We start from the raw sequence: 20,506 nt of genomic DNA on the forward strand, positions 1-20,506 counted from the left end.
TGTCAGGGCAGCTAGGATCTGGAACCAACTTCCAAGAGAAGTGGTGCTGGCTCCTACCCTGGGGGGCTTTAAGAGGAGGTTAGATGAACACCTTGCTGGGGTCGTTTGACCCCAGTACTCTTTCCTGCCATGGCAGAGGGTCGGACTCGATAATCTGCTCAGGTCCCTTCCGACCCTACTAACTATGAAACTATTAGTTCAACCCGGCTCCACAGCATCTATGTATATCAGGTGCTTCAGCAGAGCTTTTTGGCACTTTTATCTAAAGCTAATTCAATCTGCTATTAGATCAGGGGTGGGCAAAATGCGGCCCGGGGGCTGGATGCGGCCTGCCAGGCCATTCTACCCGACCCGCGGGGCCCCTAAAAATTTAGAAAACTAATATTTATCTGCCCCCAGCTGCCTCAATGGCTTGCCAAAACTCAGTAAGCGGCCCTCTGCCCAAAATAATTGCCCGCCCTTGCATTAGATAAAAGTGCCATAAAAGCCTTGCTGAAGCGCCCAGTCTATTCAGATGAATTCCGCAATCTGGGTCCAACTAATGCAATGCCTCTACATGCCCCTGCACTGAGCCCAGCACATGCCCAAGAAAGTTTAAAGTAAAGCATCATTTTGTTTTGTTTTTCTTAAGTCTGTAAAAGCAGCCTAAATGGAAATGATTATTGCCTCCATCCCATTTTGCAGATACTTGTAGGTGTCCAATGATGAATAGGAAGCTATTGCTGAAACTAACTCTTCCATTTCACTGATATTTCTGACTCCCTGACGAAAGCCTCCACTGATTTTACACTATATTTCCAGAGGCTTTTTATTTGACCAATACTAGCTAATCAAAATATAGAGCAGCTTGGATTCCTACATGTGTCTAAAGTGTTAAAGCCTGCGTTTCATTTCTGATGCCCTTGGCAGGTCCTTTATTACAAATGTGGTAGCAGTAATAAGATGACCTTTTGGAGTGCCAGCCCCCCTGAAGTTAGAAAAGAGATGGTTTCCAAGAGCCAAATTCTGATAGAGCAGCTCAAGCTGAGCACCACCTTATTCAACATGGAAATCCAAAGTAAAGGCATTCTTCAGTTATTCCTTGTCGTAGGGGTTTGCTGTAAACATCCTTGTATCATATGCAACAGGAGGCATAAAAACCTAAAGGATAAACAGAGAATCTTACACAAAAACAAAATATCAAAAGTCAAAAAATAAATCCCAGATTTCAGAAGCTTCTGAACTATTAGAGCGTAAAGCAATGCCAGCGTTTTAGAAGAGAAAAATTCTTTGCTTAGAGTCTGGTTGTCCATATTGGCCTCTTTCCCAATTCACTACAATATCCCAGTTTCCAAGCTCTGCAAGATACCATCCCAAGGCAGCCGAGCCACTGGATTTTTTGTTTTGGTTTTCTTTACAAGTAATAAGTGAGAAATCATCAAGTAAAAAGTTGCCAAGTAATAACTCATCATAGAAAGAGACAGAGTGGCCTTAAAAGTGATTCTGATTAGCACCTAGAGCCATAGTGTCTTGTGCAACCAAAACCCTCCTGCCCTTAGCAAAAGGGGATGGATAACTCCATTCTGACTCATTTATCAGCAGTTTAATAATTCTACTACTTTGCCAATTAGACAGCTTTCCTCCTAAGAGGATCATTCTAATCATTTTCCAAAGTTCTCTGGCACAGATTTGCAAAGCAAAGTTTTCTTTCAAAAGTAAACTCAAGAAGCATGCACCAAAGAGGTTTTTTACTTCTTTTCTTTAAAGCATCTTACACCATCATTAAAACCACAACAGAACAGGTTACCTGGTTACCTGCCGGTTACGTGACACGCAAAACCCTTATTAGAATGACAATTTAAAGCGATTTAGGTTTTCTATTCATTGCTAAAACAGGGAAGAATTTCTTACCACAGGCTAATTAACGCACATCAGCTACCCTCATGTAAAAAACTATAGTTCAGACTAGGTTCTTTAGTTTTACTGCACGGAAACTTAGTAAAATTACCTCTTACAGGGACTGAGTATGGATCATGAGATCAGCACCAAGTGCCTTTTCTCCACAACTATTCTCCTTTTACCTCATTGCTAAAAAGAACAAAAATCCACCCAGCACAACTGTAAGCAATGACGACAAAGCCACAGTTAAAGACTGACCCCAAAGACAGAATATCAAAGAGAACCTGCAACCTTTCCTTTAAAAAAAAGTTATATAAAAATGTCTCCAAAAACAGATATTCCATAAATGCAAACCATTCCTGCACTATTCTGGTCCAAGAGGTCAGGAAAGAAAATTAACTAGAAACTAAATGTGGGCACAGACAGGCATACAAGTATATTGTTTTAAGGCAAGAGAGGGGCCAATCACTTGGGAATATGCTAATCTAATATAAGAAAACTGTTTCACCCGTCTGCTCTTCACCCCAAATAACAAAAGCTAATATTCAGTAATCTACCTCCAAATGAAAAAGTTAGACCATGGTAAATACATATGCACCTGCACTCACCACTGCTACTTCTACTCTTTCAAAGCAGTGGGTACGTCTACATGAGACATAATACTGCGGAGTTGCCTAATTAGCTCCCCAGTAAACATCTCAGCATCTATATGTGCAGCCCTATAAGGCTACAGGAAACCAATAACCTCTGCAGCAGGTTAGTACTTGTAACTACAAGTACTATCCTGCTGCGGAGTTTTTTTAGTGCACAGCAACACACGCATAGATGCTGACGGGGCCAGCTAGAGCACAAAGTTGCTTCAGTGCAGGGGTGCCTTCTGGCTAGCCCCACACTGAAGTACCCTCATGCCCCAGTCAGCCCCTTTGCAGTACATTGAGCTGGGTCAGACAGGGCTGCTCTGACCTGACTCAACATGGTGTATCCAGGCTGCACAGAGCCTGGGAGCAAAAAACTGTGGTGCAATATATGCCAGAGTTTATTACTGCACATTAATATGCACGTGTAGATGTGCCCAGTACAGCCATTTCATCTGCCCATGCTCTCAGTGACAAACTGACTAAGGAGCTCATCTTGCAAAGGAGGCTACTCTACACAAAAGAGTTGTTTTAGCCAGAATAAAGACTGAACTGCACATCAGACTTTACATCCTTTCAGTGCCTGCCTTTCTGGAAACTAAAAGAAAACGTAGTGCTTTACTCCAAAAGTATAAGAGGTGAAGCGCACAAAAACCATGTCACACCTCTATGGTGTTAACATATTTACATTTTTATCACTGTTATCCATCTATTAATGTATGTACACGAATTCTAAAAAGGTGAAAGGGCTGCACTCCTGTGCTTCATATCTTGTTCTTGGATGAGAGTTAATTAACCCGATCATTTTAATGTCATCAATCAGCTTTTACTGGCCACCTTTAAAATCCTTCAAGTGAAATAAAAGCAATATTCTACTGAGAAGGTTACGGTGCTCCAGCCCAGCTCAGAGCACCATATTGAATTGAATACACCAAGGTCAATTCCCAAACTGGGATGTCAGTCTCTGAGAACATTCAAGCATATAAACTGTCCCAAAGACACATTTAACATTAAAGCATGAGCTCAAGTACTATATTAGATCGGAACCTAAAAAATATAGTAGATTAACTGGAATCTATGTATTTAGTTTACCCACCAACAGAACACAAAACTTAACAATTTTCTGTAACCCTCTAGACTTACACAATCTCTTCACTATATGTTAAATATTCTCCTCACTTTAATCAAATAGAGAGAACTACTTTCAAAGCAGTAGTCTCTAGAAATAATAAAAGGCTTGTTTTTCAGCTTGAAAATGGTTTTGCTCAGCAAATCCACAGTCAGTTTCCTCCCCCATCTTCCACACACTTATCTTTATAAATCATTTAACAAATCTCCTTTGTTGACTAAGAACAAGTTTTATTTCTCAGCTAACTTTGGTGGACTGTCACATAAATTTCACACCCTGAAAATCAGCTGCAATGTTCCTGAAAATAAAATAGCACTAAGCCAACCTCTAGCATATCATCAACAAAAATATATCTCAAATTTATCATTAGACCAGAGTACAGCATAATATGCCGGTTCTATTTGGGAACTGGGTAAACTCAACATTAAATAAAGAGGGGCAGGTATTAGGAGCAGCAAGCGCATTGCTAACCTATAGCCCAATCCTGAAGTGCCATTACAACAAAATGTGATGGGGCATTGCCACATGAGCTAAAGGAGAATTCATAGGGAATCAGCATGAAATAAGGACCTCCTTAAAAACCACTGGCTTCACTCAAATTTAAAACAACAGGTATAAACACTTTGCAGGGGAAGCTTTTTGCCCACATAGTTGCTGGATCTCTTTACCAATGAAATACATCAATTGTCACTAGGGATGAATGCAGCAGCTGTTAGAACAGCAGGTGACAAACAGGAAATGACGATCCCGATACCCACTTCAAATTGCCTGAGCAACTTAGCTAGGCGAAAAGTAATTATCGGCAATGGAAACTGGCCAGTACATCAGTGCTCCCGACCAATCATGAAAAGAGCCTTGGGAATTTTAACAGAACTCAAACGCTTCAACACCTCAATTCAATTCTCATCTGTATGAAGAGCATCGGAGTGATGCGAGGACACTGGTTACACTCCCATGAAGGACCTTTAAAACCACCGTGAGAAGGAGACTTCTGCGTAAAGTTTAGGACTTTAAAGGAACATTTTTTTTAAACAATAAAAGTGACCAGTTTTAACAACTATGTTTAAAATGCTCAAAGGAAAATACTTCTGGAAAATGAGATTATCACGGGCAACAAGACACAGACTAGGACCATAAAAGCCAAGGGAAAAATAGGCAGACAGGGTTCTTTGGGTGAATCTGATATCTTTTATTAGACCAACTTAGATAGTTGGAGAACAATTTTTAAACAAGCTTTCAGGCTCAAAATCCTTTTGTCAGTCTAAGGAAGTTTCAGCAGTTTCTAAATAGGACTTTAGACTCCTACATTAGATTCACACTCTACTCATAAGACCTCATCAAACTTTCATGAACCTCCACCAGTTCAGTCAGAAACCTGATTTCCCCAAAAACAGCTTGGGGGAATTTGGCATTTTTAAAGACAATCAGCACCCCTATTTATGTGCAACAAGTACAGACTCAGGAGCCAGAATGCAGGCTGCAGCGGCTGCATGTCTTAACCAAGAAAAATGTTTCAGCTCCATTTGGATTTTACATAGCTTTAACAGTGAAGTTTTTCTGATTGGGATTTTTTGGCCATTTTAAGGATCTCATTTAGTTGTTGTTTTGTGGGTTTTTCTGTTTGTTAACTGGGAACACTGAAGGGAAGAGTCACTCTGCATTTAAAAAAAAAATGCTATCTTGATGATGATCATGATCATAATGATGGTAGTGGCTTTTAAGATAGCACTACCTAGATAAAGAAAAACTAAGCAGCATTATGTTGGGAAGAAGAAATAGAAATGCCCCTCATTTGACTAAATGTTCACTCTGCAACACATAAAACTCACTGATAAAAGTAGCTAATGATACAAACAAGATATATGTGGGATTGATACCATATCAGCACGCTGAATGCATGCACAGACTACAATGTGATAAGTTCATATTGTGGTAAAAGAGTAGGAGTGACACCTGGCACCTCAGGAAAGCATCAAACCAGATATAACTAGCTTCAAGAGTGAAATGATGAAATCAGAGATTAATCTTCTTTAACAAATGTAATTACCTTATTTAAACAAAAAAATCACTAAAATCTCTTGCTTTGTAGAGTGCTAATGAATGTTTTTCTTTGGAGGCTGTCTTATCTAAAAATAGAAAAAGATTTAAAAAAAAAGACATGATTTGCTGCATTTCCTACCCATTTAATTTACTTAAAAAAATCAATGCAAATAAGCAACTTTCAAAAAAATATGTTTTATTGATTAAGCGTTCTTTTGAAGCCAACTGCCCTTGTAACATCCCTGCACTGCTCTTACGACTACCTTAGGTAACGGACATTATAAAAGACAAACAACCTTTAACATTTTTAAATCACCCACCTTGTTAAATACAGCAGTACCAGCAGATTGTGTAGGATATTACAAAAAAAAAAGTATGCAAGGCCAATGGTGTGGCAGTGGCAGTGCTGTGCCAGGTACTTTAAAGACATGTAAAAAGGTAACATCTGGGCCATAAAGAGCTTTTACTACAGTCCAGTTAACCTGATGAACACCACGCACAAGAGTAAATAAAGTTGTATGTGAACATCTTTGCGGAAGCAGGCCCCTAAATTAAACAGAACTCTTTCATACCGTTACTTTGGCCCCTACCCCTATCCTGTGACGGGATGCAGTGGTGGTGCACTGCCTCCCAGCTTGCTCCATCACTAGCCCTAATCTCTCTGCAGTCATCAGGGGTTGCTGTTATGGAACCCCAGGGTTCTGCAGGACATGGTTTGAAAAACACTGCCGTCAGAGGTGGTAGGCTTCCCTCTGCTCCTGTACTGGCACTAGCACAGTGCAGGGTTATACCAAAGAATACTTTCCCTGCAGTCTTTTGGAGAAGACTGATGCTGGAGCAGGAATACTCCCAACTGACTTCCATCCTAGCATTTAAGATCTCTGAGTGGGACCTATCCATGTACACAGCCTGAACAAGACAGACAGATGAAGTGCATGTTTGTAAAAGGTGGGGGGAACCCTACCATAGAGCAGCTGAATTCAAGGAAAATGTTTCTTCTGTTCACTTCCAATTTGCAGGAATTAAACCAAAGCTGCAGTGATTTTCCCCAATTCATTCACTAACTGCAGGTTAGGAGCAGGCAAAGTCAGTCGCTACACCAGATCAACTGACATACCCTCCCAGGTACTAAGTCCCACTACCCCTTAAACTGATATAATTACCATCTCTCTGTACCCTGGGTATTCCAAAGGGAATTAAGCATGGGTTGGGGAAATGGACCAACCACCCCATGGACCCACTACAGCTAGATAAGAGTCGATCCAGCAGACCATCCCTCCCTTGGCCCCCTCTGCACCCCCACTCCTCGAATGCATATGAATCCACTGCTGTGATGCACAATGAGTCTGACATCCTGTCAACAGCCCCCAGATCCCACCAGCATGGGGTTAGATTTTGCAGCAGTAATCCCTTTCATTGGGCTTTTTTAAGAAGCCAGTTTGCTCAAGCCAAAACCAGACTCACTTCCTCAGTGTCTTGTGCCAGTGTCTGTTATGCTTCCAAAGAAAACACACAGACATGAGGAGCCTACTCCACTTCTGAGAATTGAAATGTCTGCATACAATTAATTCCTATCCCATCCTGGAAACCCATAAATGCATCTCTCTTTGTAACACACCTTCATTTCAGCCTGAAGACTGTCACAAAGACAGCAAGGAGGAGGAGGAGGACAGTTTTCACATTTTGCATTTTCAGGGATTCAAGCAGGGTGGAACAGGATTGCACTTTGACGCGCCAAATGTATCTGCACCACCTTTTCCAGCTTTGTGAGTTTGCTATAAGCAGGTCTTGGGGAATTGACTTGGCAGCAGGAACAACAAGTGAATTTAGAGTATTTAGAACTTGATCAACATGTTCATATTCCTGTGAAACTAGCAGGGGTCAGTTTCCCCTGCAAAACTGTATGCACAACATAAGACCCAACGTGCTACAAATCATCATCTTTGGGCACCTGTCTATACACACAGGTCCTGATCCACGAAATCCTTGTGGAGCCTTTTGTGTTCGCAATATAGGCCTAGCTGAAATCTAGACTCAGCACAATGAAGGCACCTACACAGTTGGTTGTGTACCAGTCTTCTTGCTGCCATCATTTGCTGGTCAGAGATTCAGACTTACTCAAGACATATATGTAAGATCGCACTTTGTAAGTTACAACCTGTTAAAGAAAAAAAAAAAAAATCACACATTTCACAGATGTCCATTAGCTCAGTGTAAGCATTAAACATTTACAATGATTTATTAATTATTTTGCCAAGGTTTCCCAGAACAATCTACTGACACATTCTCCATCAGGGAAACTTGGCTTAAAGGTTGATACATCTGAAACCAGGCCCCTTCATTGCTGTCTTCTCAAAACAAGGTTCCTAAAATTATTCATAATCAGTGCTGAAAAATTTGAGCTGTGGCCTGGGATTATCAGAAGAGACTAATGCAGTTAAGGCTGGAATTCAACAACAGTAGGTGCCAAATCGCCTTGAGATTCTTTGAAAATCCCAGCAGGCAAAACAAGAGTGAGTTGATGTAACAGGTTTTTACACATTTGGACACATTTGCAATAGACTTCTGACACTTTGACTCTTTATTGCAAGCCCATAGCTCTACTGTGATTTAAATCACTGTCTGTGCTCATGAACTAGTCAAATTTGGGTTTGAGAAAAGTAAGAGATCATTTATACTGAGTCTGTTGTAAAAATCACTCCCACCAACAGACTTTAAAGTATTTCCAGTCTGCCAGGGCTGCTATGATTAAAGAATTATCTTTCATGACACATTCTACAAGCACCAATTTGCTTTGATACACATCTAAATGCCATACACTTCTGAAAAAACATGAAATTTACAAATGAGTAAATCTCTATTGTTTTACATGGAAGTACAAGATTACACTGACAATTAAGTCAAAGAGCTGAATTAGAATGCATTTCAATCTTTTCAAGTCTACTGTTGTTTAAATGGTCCTTACATTAAACATGCTTTATGGTGGTGTCATAACACCGACTACTACACATCTATTCACTTGGATATTGCTGATCAGTCTTCAGAGAAGTTCTATTCACCCATTACATTGGACTATGCATCAACAGGCCTTAATGATAAAAAAAAAAAAAAAAGGAAAAAGAAAATGGGGTGAATAGGAGATGTGGAGCAGTACTAGAGACCAGTTTACAGTCACATTCTTTTAAATGAAAAGATGCTAGCTCCAAAGTAACTTCACCCTGATCAAAGCAGTTAAGCATGCTCACAAAGGCTAGGTACAGCCAGACAAAAAGCCCAAGGCTGAATCAATTCAGTCTTTGCAGTTTAGTTTAAACTGCACAGATTAAATTGAAACAGAAGTGAACAGACTTTTACCTTTGACTCAGAAAATGCAACCACATGCCTGCAGTGGCTCAGGCCAGAAGTCTGGGGGTACTAGAGTATGGCTCTCTGGCTGTGTGTTCACTTCCTCTTCCCGCTACCCCCAAGGTCTCTGGGGGTTGCAGTCCGGAATCACAGCAGCAGGACTTTGCAGGGTTGCTCATCACTTCTTCCTGTTTCCAGGTGCCTCTGGGATCTGTAGTCCACAGCTGCAGCCAGCAGTAAATTTGAGTGGGGGGGAAGGGGTGTTTAACCTCCCTCCTTGGCCCCAGACCCCAGCCAGGGTTTGCCAGGGTGGGGCAGTCCCTCCCTGTAGACTGGGCAGCATCCCTAGGTGGGCTTGCCCCCCCTCTACTCCTTTGTCAGCCAGCCCTCACTGCTCCAGCTAGGAAACAGAGGCACAGAGTCAGCCCTGCTCTCTGCAGAAGACAGCCCAGCCCAGCCCAAGGCTGGAAAGCATGCTGGGGGACTGTGATTTAACTTGAACCAGGGGACAGATACTTCATAAACTGATTTGACCCAAAACAGTTAAGTATAATACTACATCCAACCAGGTTTATCTTAAACCAGTTTCAGCCATTTTCGAATTGGTTTATGTGCAGTGAACTTCTATTCTGTTACAGGTTTAAACGAGTTTCTGATCACTTAGACCAGTTTATGTGCAACTTCTGTCCCTAGACAAAAAGGAGTGCACAACCCTGTATGGAAAACAGTTCTGGAACTCGGCAGCAACATAAAGGGCTCTGACCACCTCTCCGCAGTAAATCCTGCAATCCTGCATGGGACAGTTGCCCAAGGAAAAAATGCAGTATTTGGCTACGAAGGACAGATCCTGTCAAGTCAATGAGGCTCCTATGTTGCCACCCAGGCTTTGCTCAACTCTAGTTTACTGAGGGCAGTGCATGTTCACAGAGCTTTCCACTAGTATACGAGGGTGACCTGTGTGCTGTTCAGAACAGTATGCAATACAGCTTCTAGGGGAAGGCTTTGTGTGCTGCTAGGTAAATGCAGAGTTCTTTTATTATTACTTTAACACCATTTCTCTTCATGTTAGAGCGGAGAACACACCACGCAGGGTCCTCTCTGGAGGCTCAAGGCCTGAGTCGTTACAGGCTGCAAAGGATCCAGCACAAGCGAATAGTCAGTCGTTTGCAACTCAGCAACCCCCGCACCAATGGATCTTTAAAACTAGGGTTTTTTCTCATTTGTACCAGTATAAAACAAAAAAGCACTACTTAGTTCAGTGTGTGCAGACATAAAAACCTGGCCTTTAGTCACACTACTTCAGCATCATGTGGCAAATCCTTTCTAGACACAGGGATGGATTCTCCTGGGAAAGTTAAACGTTTTGCCAAAGAAAGTAGAAAACAATTAGCCAAGATCTGCTCTTGGTAGCTTCAACGTAACAGACCAGAATTTAGCCTGATCCAGAAACCAACAAATCCAATCCAAATAAGCTACACTGATGGGTTTACATTCTCTGCCTTGCTGGGGATTTCTCTTCTCACAGGAATGATCTATTTTACTGGGGGCGGGGTTTGTCTGTTAAAGAATCCACATTTCTCTGTTCCGTCTGCTTTCGATATACATAAATACCTCAGTTCCTGTGGTCTGCCTGAAACAGACTTCCTTGGTTTTGCTTGCTGTGCCTTGGTTTCAATTATGTATTCACTCATTGAAATGAAAGAATAAATCAGTCCTGGAAACGCTCTGTCAACTCATCTTTCTTGAAATGTCAAATGAAAAAATTCAATGGACCAGATAAGTACTTTTTATAGAATTCACCAAGTCTGAGCTGCTCAGTATTTGTTTAAAGACTGAAAACAAAAAGCCTAACAGTTAAAGATGTTCAATCATTATACAGATTGGAACAATATGCAATGCCCTGCATACTAGAACAATCCCAAAGCAAATCTGCACAGCATTTGTTCCGGCGCCATTTTCACTTTATAGGTATAAATTATTACATTTCAAAACAGAATGAGATTTTGTTCTCTTTTGCCTAGCTGCCATGATCAATCTTTAATTCGTTAAGTGCTAAGATTAAAAACATACATGTGTAGGACCTCATTGCTCAGGTCCTGGCCAGTGTTCAGCTAAAGCTGCAATCCCAACAACTGCACTTCCTATCATGCTACACATGCATAGCAGGATCCGCAACCGTGGGATCAGAGATCAGATCCACAGCACATTGTTGGTGCAGGGGAAGCCTAGGATCAGGATCCTGGGCTTCCTCTGCATGGCAATTGGGAAGCAAATCAACTGAACTCCACTCCCAGGGTTTTGATGCAACCCCAAGGCTGGGAGTACAGATCAGCTGACTGCCTTCCTCACCCCCGTGGCACAGCACAGCCCTCGACTCCAGCTGTGCCCCAGAACCTAGACGCCCAAATCAGCTACCACTCCCAGCTGCAGGAGTGCAGGCTCCAATGTGCCCCAAAGCCAGGAAGCAGCAGTTGATTGGGACTCCCAGCCTTGTGGACACACAGGAGCTCTTTACTTCAATGTGACCCAGAGGCTAGGAGCAGCAATCAGCCTGGGGAGCACATGGGAGTGAAGGGCTTCCACGCACTCCCCTAGCTGGGAGCCCCGATCAGCTAGCCACACATGCAACTGAAGGTGGGATGGGAATCAGCCACAAAGTTAATTATGCATTTTTTGTGTAATACCTTTGTAGTTTATTCCTTCTTTTATTACACCATTAATTGCATTAACATGTAGCCATGTTGTCAGTGTAACATCCGCCAGTGGCCCCAGAGTCACAAAGGCTGCTTGCAGGCATTAAAAAAGAGGCAAAAAACATGCTTTACCGGAGGAAGCAGTGTGTTACTTCAACCCGGCTCTGCAGCATCTATAAAGACTGGGTGCTTCAACAGGGCTTTTTGGTGCTTTTTAGCTAACACCAATTCAATCGGCTATTAGACAAAAGTGCCAAAAAAGCCCCACTAAAATGCCCAATCTTTACAGACACTGCAGAGCTGGGTTGAAATAACATGCTGCCTCTTCCAGGCATGCATGTGACTCCGCACGGGACCACACTGAGTAAAGCACCATTTTGGGGCGGGGGGGGATTTACATCTAGAAGTACCCAAAGTGTTTTTCCAAAGTACGTTAGCAACACTAGTTTGCAGCTAAAAAATGAAAAGTAACCTGCCCAAGATCACACTGCATATCAGTATCAGAAAACCAGGCTGGCTTCCCAAGGCCAAGCCTGTAAGAATGGGGGATAATTTTCTTTTTGGAGCATTTACCAACTCATCAATTCCTGGAAATGAGCATGACACACCAGACAGAGCACTAGTCTGGGACTAAGGAAATGTGTGTTAATTTTATTCCTAGTTGCTCACTGACCTCGGATCGGTTACATTACTTCCCCAAGCCTGTTTCTGGAATTTATCAAATGGAGATAGTTCTTGCCTCCTTTATAAAACTCTTTAAGGTCTATAGCTGAAGAACGCTGAGCATATTCCTTAACTGACACAGAGGAAAAAAATAAAAATCTGGCAGGAGATAAGCAAGTGAGAAACCATTTAGAAGGAAGTGATTTTTATTTTCACATCTCTAGGTATCCCAGCAGTGAGCCACATGACAGGGTTTTGAGTATGAAGTATATTTACAAACCTTCCCCGTCTCTGCACATGAGCCAAGAAACAGATTGGGATAGAAAAAGGTAAGATTTGCTTCCCTCAGAAGCCCAGAATTTTGTTAAAGATGCATTCCTTCCTTCCTCTGCTGCATTCCTTGCTGAAAGCAGGTGAAATGTTTCAGAGAAAATAATTTAACATAAAACACTGTACCTTTAGTATTCATCATGTGGCATTTCAAAATGATTACATCAATAAATGTTGTCAGCAAAAACATTAAAACTAGCACACAGCTGTTGGGGGGAGTTGCTTTACAGTGCATGAGAGGCAGATTTTTCAAAATTTATAGTGACGCAAAATTGATTACTGATTTCAACAGCTGTTGCAAATTTTACATTTTATATTACCCTTCAAATGTCACTTGGCTTAAACCCATCTGAGCAGACTTTCCAAACCGGTGAACTGAGAGCCCTACCCTCTTACCAGCAAACACATAAAATCATCTCCCTGCAATCCAAATATCTTGTGACCATAAAAATAATAATTATCAGCATATATTATGTAATACGGCATTAGCGCTAAAGCACTGCTAAGACTTCGCCTGGAACATATTTACACATTACATCTGTAATCACTCTGAAGCCAAGGATAGCTCAGAAGCAATCATTAGATTAAAAAGTCGAGCAAAGTAAACAGTACCAGATGCAAGGCTGCAGAAATCTCAAAATCAGGAGGTTGGCAACTCTGTGCATCCAGTATCTATGAGAAGCTTCCTGCATAAAGGCAGTATCGCACATGCAGAGTTAGCAGGTGACAAACTGAGATTTCACAACAGTTCCACACTGCCAGACCCCTTTTGCAGGCACGAGGTGCTAGAAGTGCAATCTCTGAATGGCACTCCATTCTCTTTGCAGCGTTGGAGTGTTGTAAGCAAAGGTTCAAGTTCAAGTGCACCTGCATTACTTCCCAGCTTAGGCAAAGTTAAGAATGATCTTTTGCGATGGAAGTCAATTTGTTTTGCTACATCTCATCTACTGAAAACCAAACTTTCCTCCAATGAAATTCCAATTAAACTTGAAAGGGGGGAAGGGAGGGAGATAACTTAAGATTTTATCAGAGAACTAAAACCAAAGAACTTAAACACACAGGAGAACGTAACTCAAAACAAAAATTGGAAAGCGCTGGCAAGGAGTTCCTTGGCTTTTGTGACCCTTCTGTAAGGACAAGATCACGTCCTGCTTTGTCATCAATTCTTGCAGTGACATTACATTACATTAACCTAAGGGGTGGTTTTTTTGTACAGTTTCCATCTGCTTAAAAGAACACTGGCACCTGCCCCTGAAAGTTAAAGCAGTTCAGTAATGCCGATTTAATGACTGGCAGAACAGCAAGTTCTTTGAGGTACCATGTGCCGAGCAGATTGGACAGGATTTATCATGAATAAGTCAAAGAGATACAGAAGGAAGAGGTGGTCCCACATTGAGGCAAAAGAGTGTTCACAACATTGACTTTTCCCTAATACTCCTGTATTCAAGTTCACCAATTTCCTTAGAGCCAAATGAACGCATTAACATTTTTTGCACTAATTTCTCAAGCAAAAGGGAAAAACTCCCAGAAAGTAACATATGCACAGACTAACAACACAGGGTGAACGATGCATCCCAAGGTTAGAGCTTGAAATATCTATCCTTACAAGTTTTTAAGAGCATGTTAGCCAGAGACTTTGCTGGGTTTGTTTAATCAGGGATGATCCCATCTTGACCAGGGGTTGGACTGGCTGACTTCCTAATGTCACTTCCAACCCTGCTTTTCTATAACCCGATTCTCTACCAGTCACTACTTTGCCAGCTTTTCTCCAAAGTTAATAGACTCTTGTGTACAAATGTAAAAGCCTTTTAAAACAAGAACTATTCCTTCTAAAGGCAAATACAATATTGTGCCATTATGCAGCCCAAAGCAGTTGACCAACTCCGAGCCAAAAAGTGCACTTTTTGGCTCAACACCTATCCCTATCCTTTATGGAACCGTGACATGGTTTTCAGAGTCAAGGCTGAGCGGACAACAATATTAGGTTTTTAATAGCTACCAACTTCCAAGCCTTTACCTAGTAAAATTAGCGAAAATACAGTTCATACTGTCAAAAATGTTAAAGGTTGAAAGGGATCATTAAATCACCTATTCTAACTTCTGCGCAACACAAGTCATAGAATTTCACCTTGTTACTCCTGTACTGAGCCTGATAAATTGCGTTTAATTATAACGTATCTTCCAGGAAGGCATCTAGTCCTGCCATAAAGACTCCAAGGGACAGAGAACCCACCTCTTCCCTTATTAATTTGTTCCAGTGGTTAATGACCCTCACCAGTAATCTCTGCCTTTTTTTGTAATCAGAATTTGTTTGGCTTTAGCTTCCAGCCTTTGGCTCTTCTTATCCATTTTACCACCGAGCTAAAGAGCCCGTTAATACCGTGTATTTTTTCCCAGTGAAAGAGTTGAACCACCTGAAGGCAAGTCAGCTCACAATTTCAGGTTAAGTTATTGGCTCTGGAAGGAAGAGGGGGCGAGTCAGCTTTCTGGATGCTTCAAAACACAATGCCTGAAGAAGCACATTTTAAATTGCCCATTAGTTTAGTCACTTAGCTGACATCCTGCCCTGCCTTCTCATTGATGAACAGCACTGAAGACATGTGCAAAATATCTATTTGGACTCAAAACAAATGAAGTTTCCAAGAGCTCAGCAGCGACCGGTAATCAAGATCCACAGACCTCCTGTCTAACAGCTCTCAGAACGAAGAATTCAGCAGAGAGATCGTCTGCACAAGGATTACTTTCAAGTACCTTTTGCTCTCTGCAAATTGCAAATGGCTTCTTCCATATCAAACGAGAGAGAACCCACCACTTGTAATAGGGAGCAATAGTTCACTGGATAAATGTCCTGGTAGCCAGCCGTTTGCTTGTTGCGTGCTGGTAATAATCCATAAAATTCACGCACTTGATTCCAAGAACTTTGCCCATTAAGGCAAAATGGGAAAGCTCATCAAGCAGGTGGGATGAAGATTGTTCTTTTCTCAGAAGAGACTTTATCACTAGCAGTGTTAGAGCCTTAATTGAGAAGGCTTAATGCCTTTTCCATCTTGAGAAAGGATGAGAAAGTTCATTCCTATGAATCCACTAAAACAATCCAGCGCTGAAGTGGAGGATAACACTTGACATCACCCTGACTTTCCTGGTTTCATGTCTCTTTAAAAAGCAGCATTTCGGGGCTGAGACCCTCCCTCACTGGAAATATAACCAAGGCCAGTCACCACAGTCCCCTAATCTAGCTGGCCCCTTACATACTACTGTGAGGCTAACAACAAGTTCAATCATAAGCACAAAAATGGAGAGGAAGACTATAGAAACAGATCTCAAAAAAAAAAAAAGAACAAAAAAAATAAGAGCAAGTACAAGACGGCACATCACTTCAGATGGTGGAAGTTGTTTTGTAGCTGAGAAAATGAAAACCCATCAGAGCCTCTTAATAGAAATGAGCTCACATCAAACTACAAAACACCAATCTATCCGAGTCCCAGAGGAATTGTATAAAATATGACAGCCGGATTCAAGGTGCAAAACTTGGGACTTTTGTTTACTGACATACAGCCTTGCTTTCCCCCCCACCCCGGCACAATGCCTTACCACGTCCCTATCCAAACATCTCTATTGTAATACAAACCATATTTCTCAAGAATATCAGCAGCTGCAGCAGCTTTCACCACACTTAATTCATCAGAGTCCTATGAAACGGTGCTTAATCTCCCACTTGAACATCAAACAATGTGCTTAGAGGGAAACCTGAAAGGTTCTCCTTTTTGGAAGCAGCTGTAGAAATTTATTAGGTCCCTGCTACAACCATAACCATTTGTAAAAATTAAGAGCACCTAAAAATCCCCAAATTTCTTTATAGCTTTTGACCTGTCAGTATATTTGCCATGGCATCACATGCACAGAGGCTACATTGCTAGGAAGGTCTATTGTAGGCTACTGTTAATTGGCTTCTTCCTCATCAATGTTAAAAGAACACCCCAAAGCAGCTGTCATGGAGAAAAAATGCCCAAACCCATCTGGCTGTTCTATTTCCACTTCACCTTGACCAAAAGGTATTTTTAGCTCTATGGACATATCTGCCAATATATTCACCTTCTTTCTTTTTGAGGGACAATTTCTGACAACCAGCAGAATGTACCTTATACAGCCAAGGTTGAGGGAAAGAACTCAGGCAGCCAGAGTCAGGTTTCCAAATATATCAACATTTTTCTCATGCGCTCGCTCTCTCTCTTTTTTTATTTCTTGTCATGTTAGGTCTGGTTCTCAGGTCCTGGCCCTGTTAGGTCCGGGCCCCCCCAGAGCTACATCCTGATTCCATTGGTCATTGGCTTCAATTATGCCAGGATTCAGCCCCTAATTAAACAAGAAGATCCCACACACTAAAGACACTGGCATGCATTTGCAGGACGGAGCGTTTGGGCACCTGCATTGAAATCAATGGGCCTCATCATGTAAGTAAATCTGACAGGACTTGGTCCAAATGCTGTTATCTCAGAAAGCAGCATAGATTATTCTTCAAATCAAACAGACTCTCCAGTCTGTTCAGTCTCGGCAAATAGCATGTTACATTGTGCCAGAAATGTGAACAAAAGCAATTTTTTGGTGCAGCGCACAGCATCGGTGAATAAACAGCTGGAAAATCTGTATGCGACACGCCTATCTTGCAAATTTGCATGATACCCATGTTAGGTCAGTAGGGCTCAGTCAGGAAAATGGGATGAATCTGCAGCTGGCACAAGCTACCTCACCGCATAGACCTCAGCCTGTCCTAAAGAAAACATTCAAGCAGAGGGCCCAAAGAGGGATCCCAACAGCTGGTAAGTATGATACCTATCACTGGCAGCTCCAGTCCTGCCGGATGTGCTCAATCATACACCTCAGTGTGGAAGCATTCAATGCATCTAGACTTTAACTTGCTTCACAGACCTAAGTTCCTGGGAAAGCTTTGGAAACAACTGCTAGCACCACATGTTTTGATGGCCTCTCCCAAGCTACTTCCCATTTCCTATGGGTCTTTCTCCAGCCATCTTGCTGTGGTCAGAAGTGGTTTCAGGAGGGACTTGCCTGCCCTGTCCTTTGAATAATAATGCATTCTGTTCTTGGTGCACAGGTTGACTATTTATTCCCACACAGAACCCCTCTGGAGTTTTCTGTTAGACTAGGCTGCCTAACAATCCTAATGCCACAGACTGCAAGGAACAAGGATACAAGCTTTAGCTCCCAGCTCCCAGATGCCTGTCGAGTCCCTCCATCTCCCAACCTCCTCCCAAGAAAAGGGGAGAAAGACTTGGTACCTTTTTAGCCAAGGCCTTTAAACTGTCGAGAAACCTTTGCCAGAAATCCTTGAAGAGTGGACGGTCGATTTTCTTCAGACTATCTTTGGTGCTAGCATCCACGCTGACATACAGTTGTGTTACTGGCTCAAGGTTTCTTGGAAATAAAAAGGAGAAAGGAATTGTTATTTTTCAGACATTATAGCTAACTGGATTTATGGTTTCTTACAGAAGGGCCCCTACGATATAATCTCTCTGAGCAAGCTGGTATGCTGAACTCTGCTCTGCTACCAGAAGCAAAGCACATCATAGTACTTTTGGTGCGAAGTTCAGCAGCAGATCTTTACCCTTCAATGGAGACCAAACAACCACAAGAGAAAAATACCCAGAAGAGACCTCCATCAAATAACTTGTGCAAAGTACAGCATAACATAAACTGCTGATGACTGAAATGATACTTTAATGACCTCTCCCCAAAAAAGGAGCATCTTCTTTTTTTCAAGCACAGTCGTAAAACATTAATTAAGAAATGTCTTCCTAAGTGGCCCAATCAAAGGAGAAAATGTCAGTGGTTCTGCAGGAAGCATTTAAAAGTCTTTGCTTCATACTGGAACATTTGCAATCCAAAAGCCTTAAAACATGCCCTGTCCTGCCAGGAGGCAGTCCTATTTGGCAGTCCTATGCTATTCAATGGAGGTCACCCAACAAGATGCTTACAGATCTCCCTGCTGACAGGTAAATGTAAGGCTCTACGAGTGTAAGCAGCATGCAAACAGGGAAAACAAAGCAGTAAAAATAGTGGTAAGGATGTGTTCACGGTCCTTCAGAAAGGACCTGGCAAAACTCCACAGCAAAACCTGTAAAAGAGTTTAGAAATTTTGCACAGGCATGACTATAAATAGCCTTATAATGAGACCTGAGACCTACCAGAATACATAGAACGGTGATTGTAAAACTGGGCGATCAGGTGACTTTTTCTTCCCTATTCTGTATTAGTCCAGGTCTCTACCACATGCTGCTGGAGGAGACTTGAATATTGCCCCAATGAGTGCCTATATCAGGGATTCTCAAGGTTTTTGGACTTGCAGTACCCTTCACTGGATTCAAGATACCCCCTCCGTAACTTGTGAATTGAGTCATACCCAATTTAAAAAACTAACTTTTTATATTACAGTGCTTACCTCCTTGTAGAGAGGCTTGGGGGTTGGGGTGTGGACTCCTTCAGGAAGAGGCAAGCCTAAGCCTGTGCTTATCTGCTTAATTTATCTGCTTATCTCCTCACACCTTGAGGCACCCTTCAAAGGATCTGGTAGTACCCCACAGCTCTCACTGAGAAGCACTGGTCTATATCAACGATCAGTTTAACAAAGACAAAGAGGTCATTATAATTACTGTAGCTACTGTTTGTCCAAAGTCAAAAGACAACAGCTTGTCTACCTGCAGGAAAGCATATTAAGATGCATCTTTTCTAAAACTGAAGGCACATCAACTGTTTACATTATCAGCTAACTTCTCAAAGTTTTAACCTATTCAGCTTAAGAGCCTGTGATTGATTTTATCCATGTCATAAACTCCAAGGCTGCCAGAGAGTGATGTGGGCATGTACACACTTAACTGTGGAGCAAGAGTACAATAAATAATGCTATATCCAAGGATATATGCAAGGAATAAAACAGGGCATTGAGAACAACAAGCAAAACAAACCAGAATTTTCACGGGCTCTTTAAAAGCAGGAGAAATAACCAAAGCAAGGAAATTTTCACATTCGTTAACACTTTGGGGTGAGGAGGGGAAGGAGGTGAGAAGACAGAACTGTTGAGAGTTAAGATGCACATCTATCAAACACTGAGTAAACAAGAAACGTCTCTATCCAGTGGCCTTCAAGATGAAGTGACAGCTTCAAAATGTTAGTATCTGTGGTTCTTAATGGTTTATAGAGAAATATTACAGAATAACCTTCTGCAAAGGCTGCTTGTGAAGGCTGCTAATGAGTAGGCTACAGTGCAAATATCCTTAAAAAAAATCCTTCCTACAGGTGTCCATCATGCCTGCTAACCAAAACCCCAAAGAAGAAAAATGAAATATGACAAAAATTGTCTGGAATGAGACCACAGCAGAGCCGTCAATTGTCAAAAAATGCAATTACTTGATGCAGACATGCAAACAACTTCTCCGATCATATTTCCAGACACAAGCACAGATCATTAAAGGGGAAATAAATCCAGTATTTTAGGTGAAAAATTGAACGGTTTCATTAATGGGGCACTGTGAGCTGGCAGTCCAAGCAGCAATCTCCTAAATGGGCAAGCATCCTAGATACAAATGGATTGTTAACAGAGCAGAGCCAGGGTACTCTGAATGTTACCCTTTGCCTAATTAAAAGAAGAGGTTGTACTGAGCATGTAGCTACTGTCTTCCAGAGTGGTAGCTGCCAAATTAATCTCTTCTCAAAAGGGGCCAAATCCTGCCCTTCTTCCACAGCTGCTGAAAACAGTCAAGAGCCTGCAGAATCAGTACAGT

The 20,506-nt window shown here is 41.8% G+C and overlaps 1 protein-coding gene across 2 annotated transcripts in view; it reads right to left on the reverse strand.

Annotated features, from left to right (window-relative positions):
* LOC109317050 (S-adenosyl-L-methionine-dependent tRNA 4-demethylwyosine synthase-like) overlaps nt 1–20,506 on the reverse strand; it is a 127,729-nt gene that overhangs the window by 42,988 nt on the left and 64,235 nt on the right. Inside the window, exons 13-14 of one of the 2 annotated variants that reach the window (XM_019545493.1) lie at nt 18,008–18,143; nt 7,739–7,840 (exon numbers count right to left, since the gene is read on the reverse strand). In XM_019545493.1, the coding sequence (XP_019401038.1) occupies nt 7,772–7,840; nt 18,008–18,143 (205 nt within the window). In that variant the 3' untranslated portion in view covers nt 7,739–7,771. The remainder of the gene's footprint in view (nt 1–7,738; nt 7,841–18,007; nt 18,144–20,506) is intronic. The other variant, XM_019545492.1, reaches the window with a different exon arrangement.

This window comes from Crocodylus porosus, unplaced genomic scaffold (assembly GCF_001723895.1).
Source record: "Crocodylus porosus isolate Cpor-Errol unplaced genomic scaffold, CroPor_comp1, whole genome shotgun sequence".
In the NCBI taxonomy this organism is placed as follows: domain Eukaryota; kingdom Metazoa; phylum Chordata; order Crocodylia; family Crocodylidae; genus Crocodylus; species Crocodylus porosus.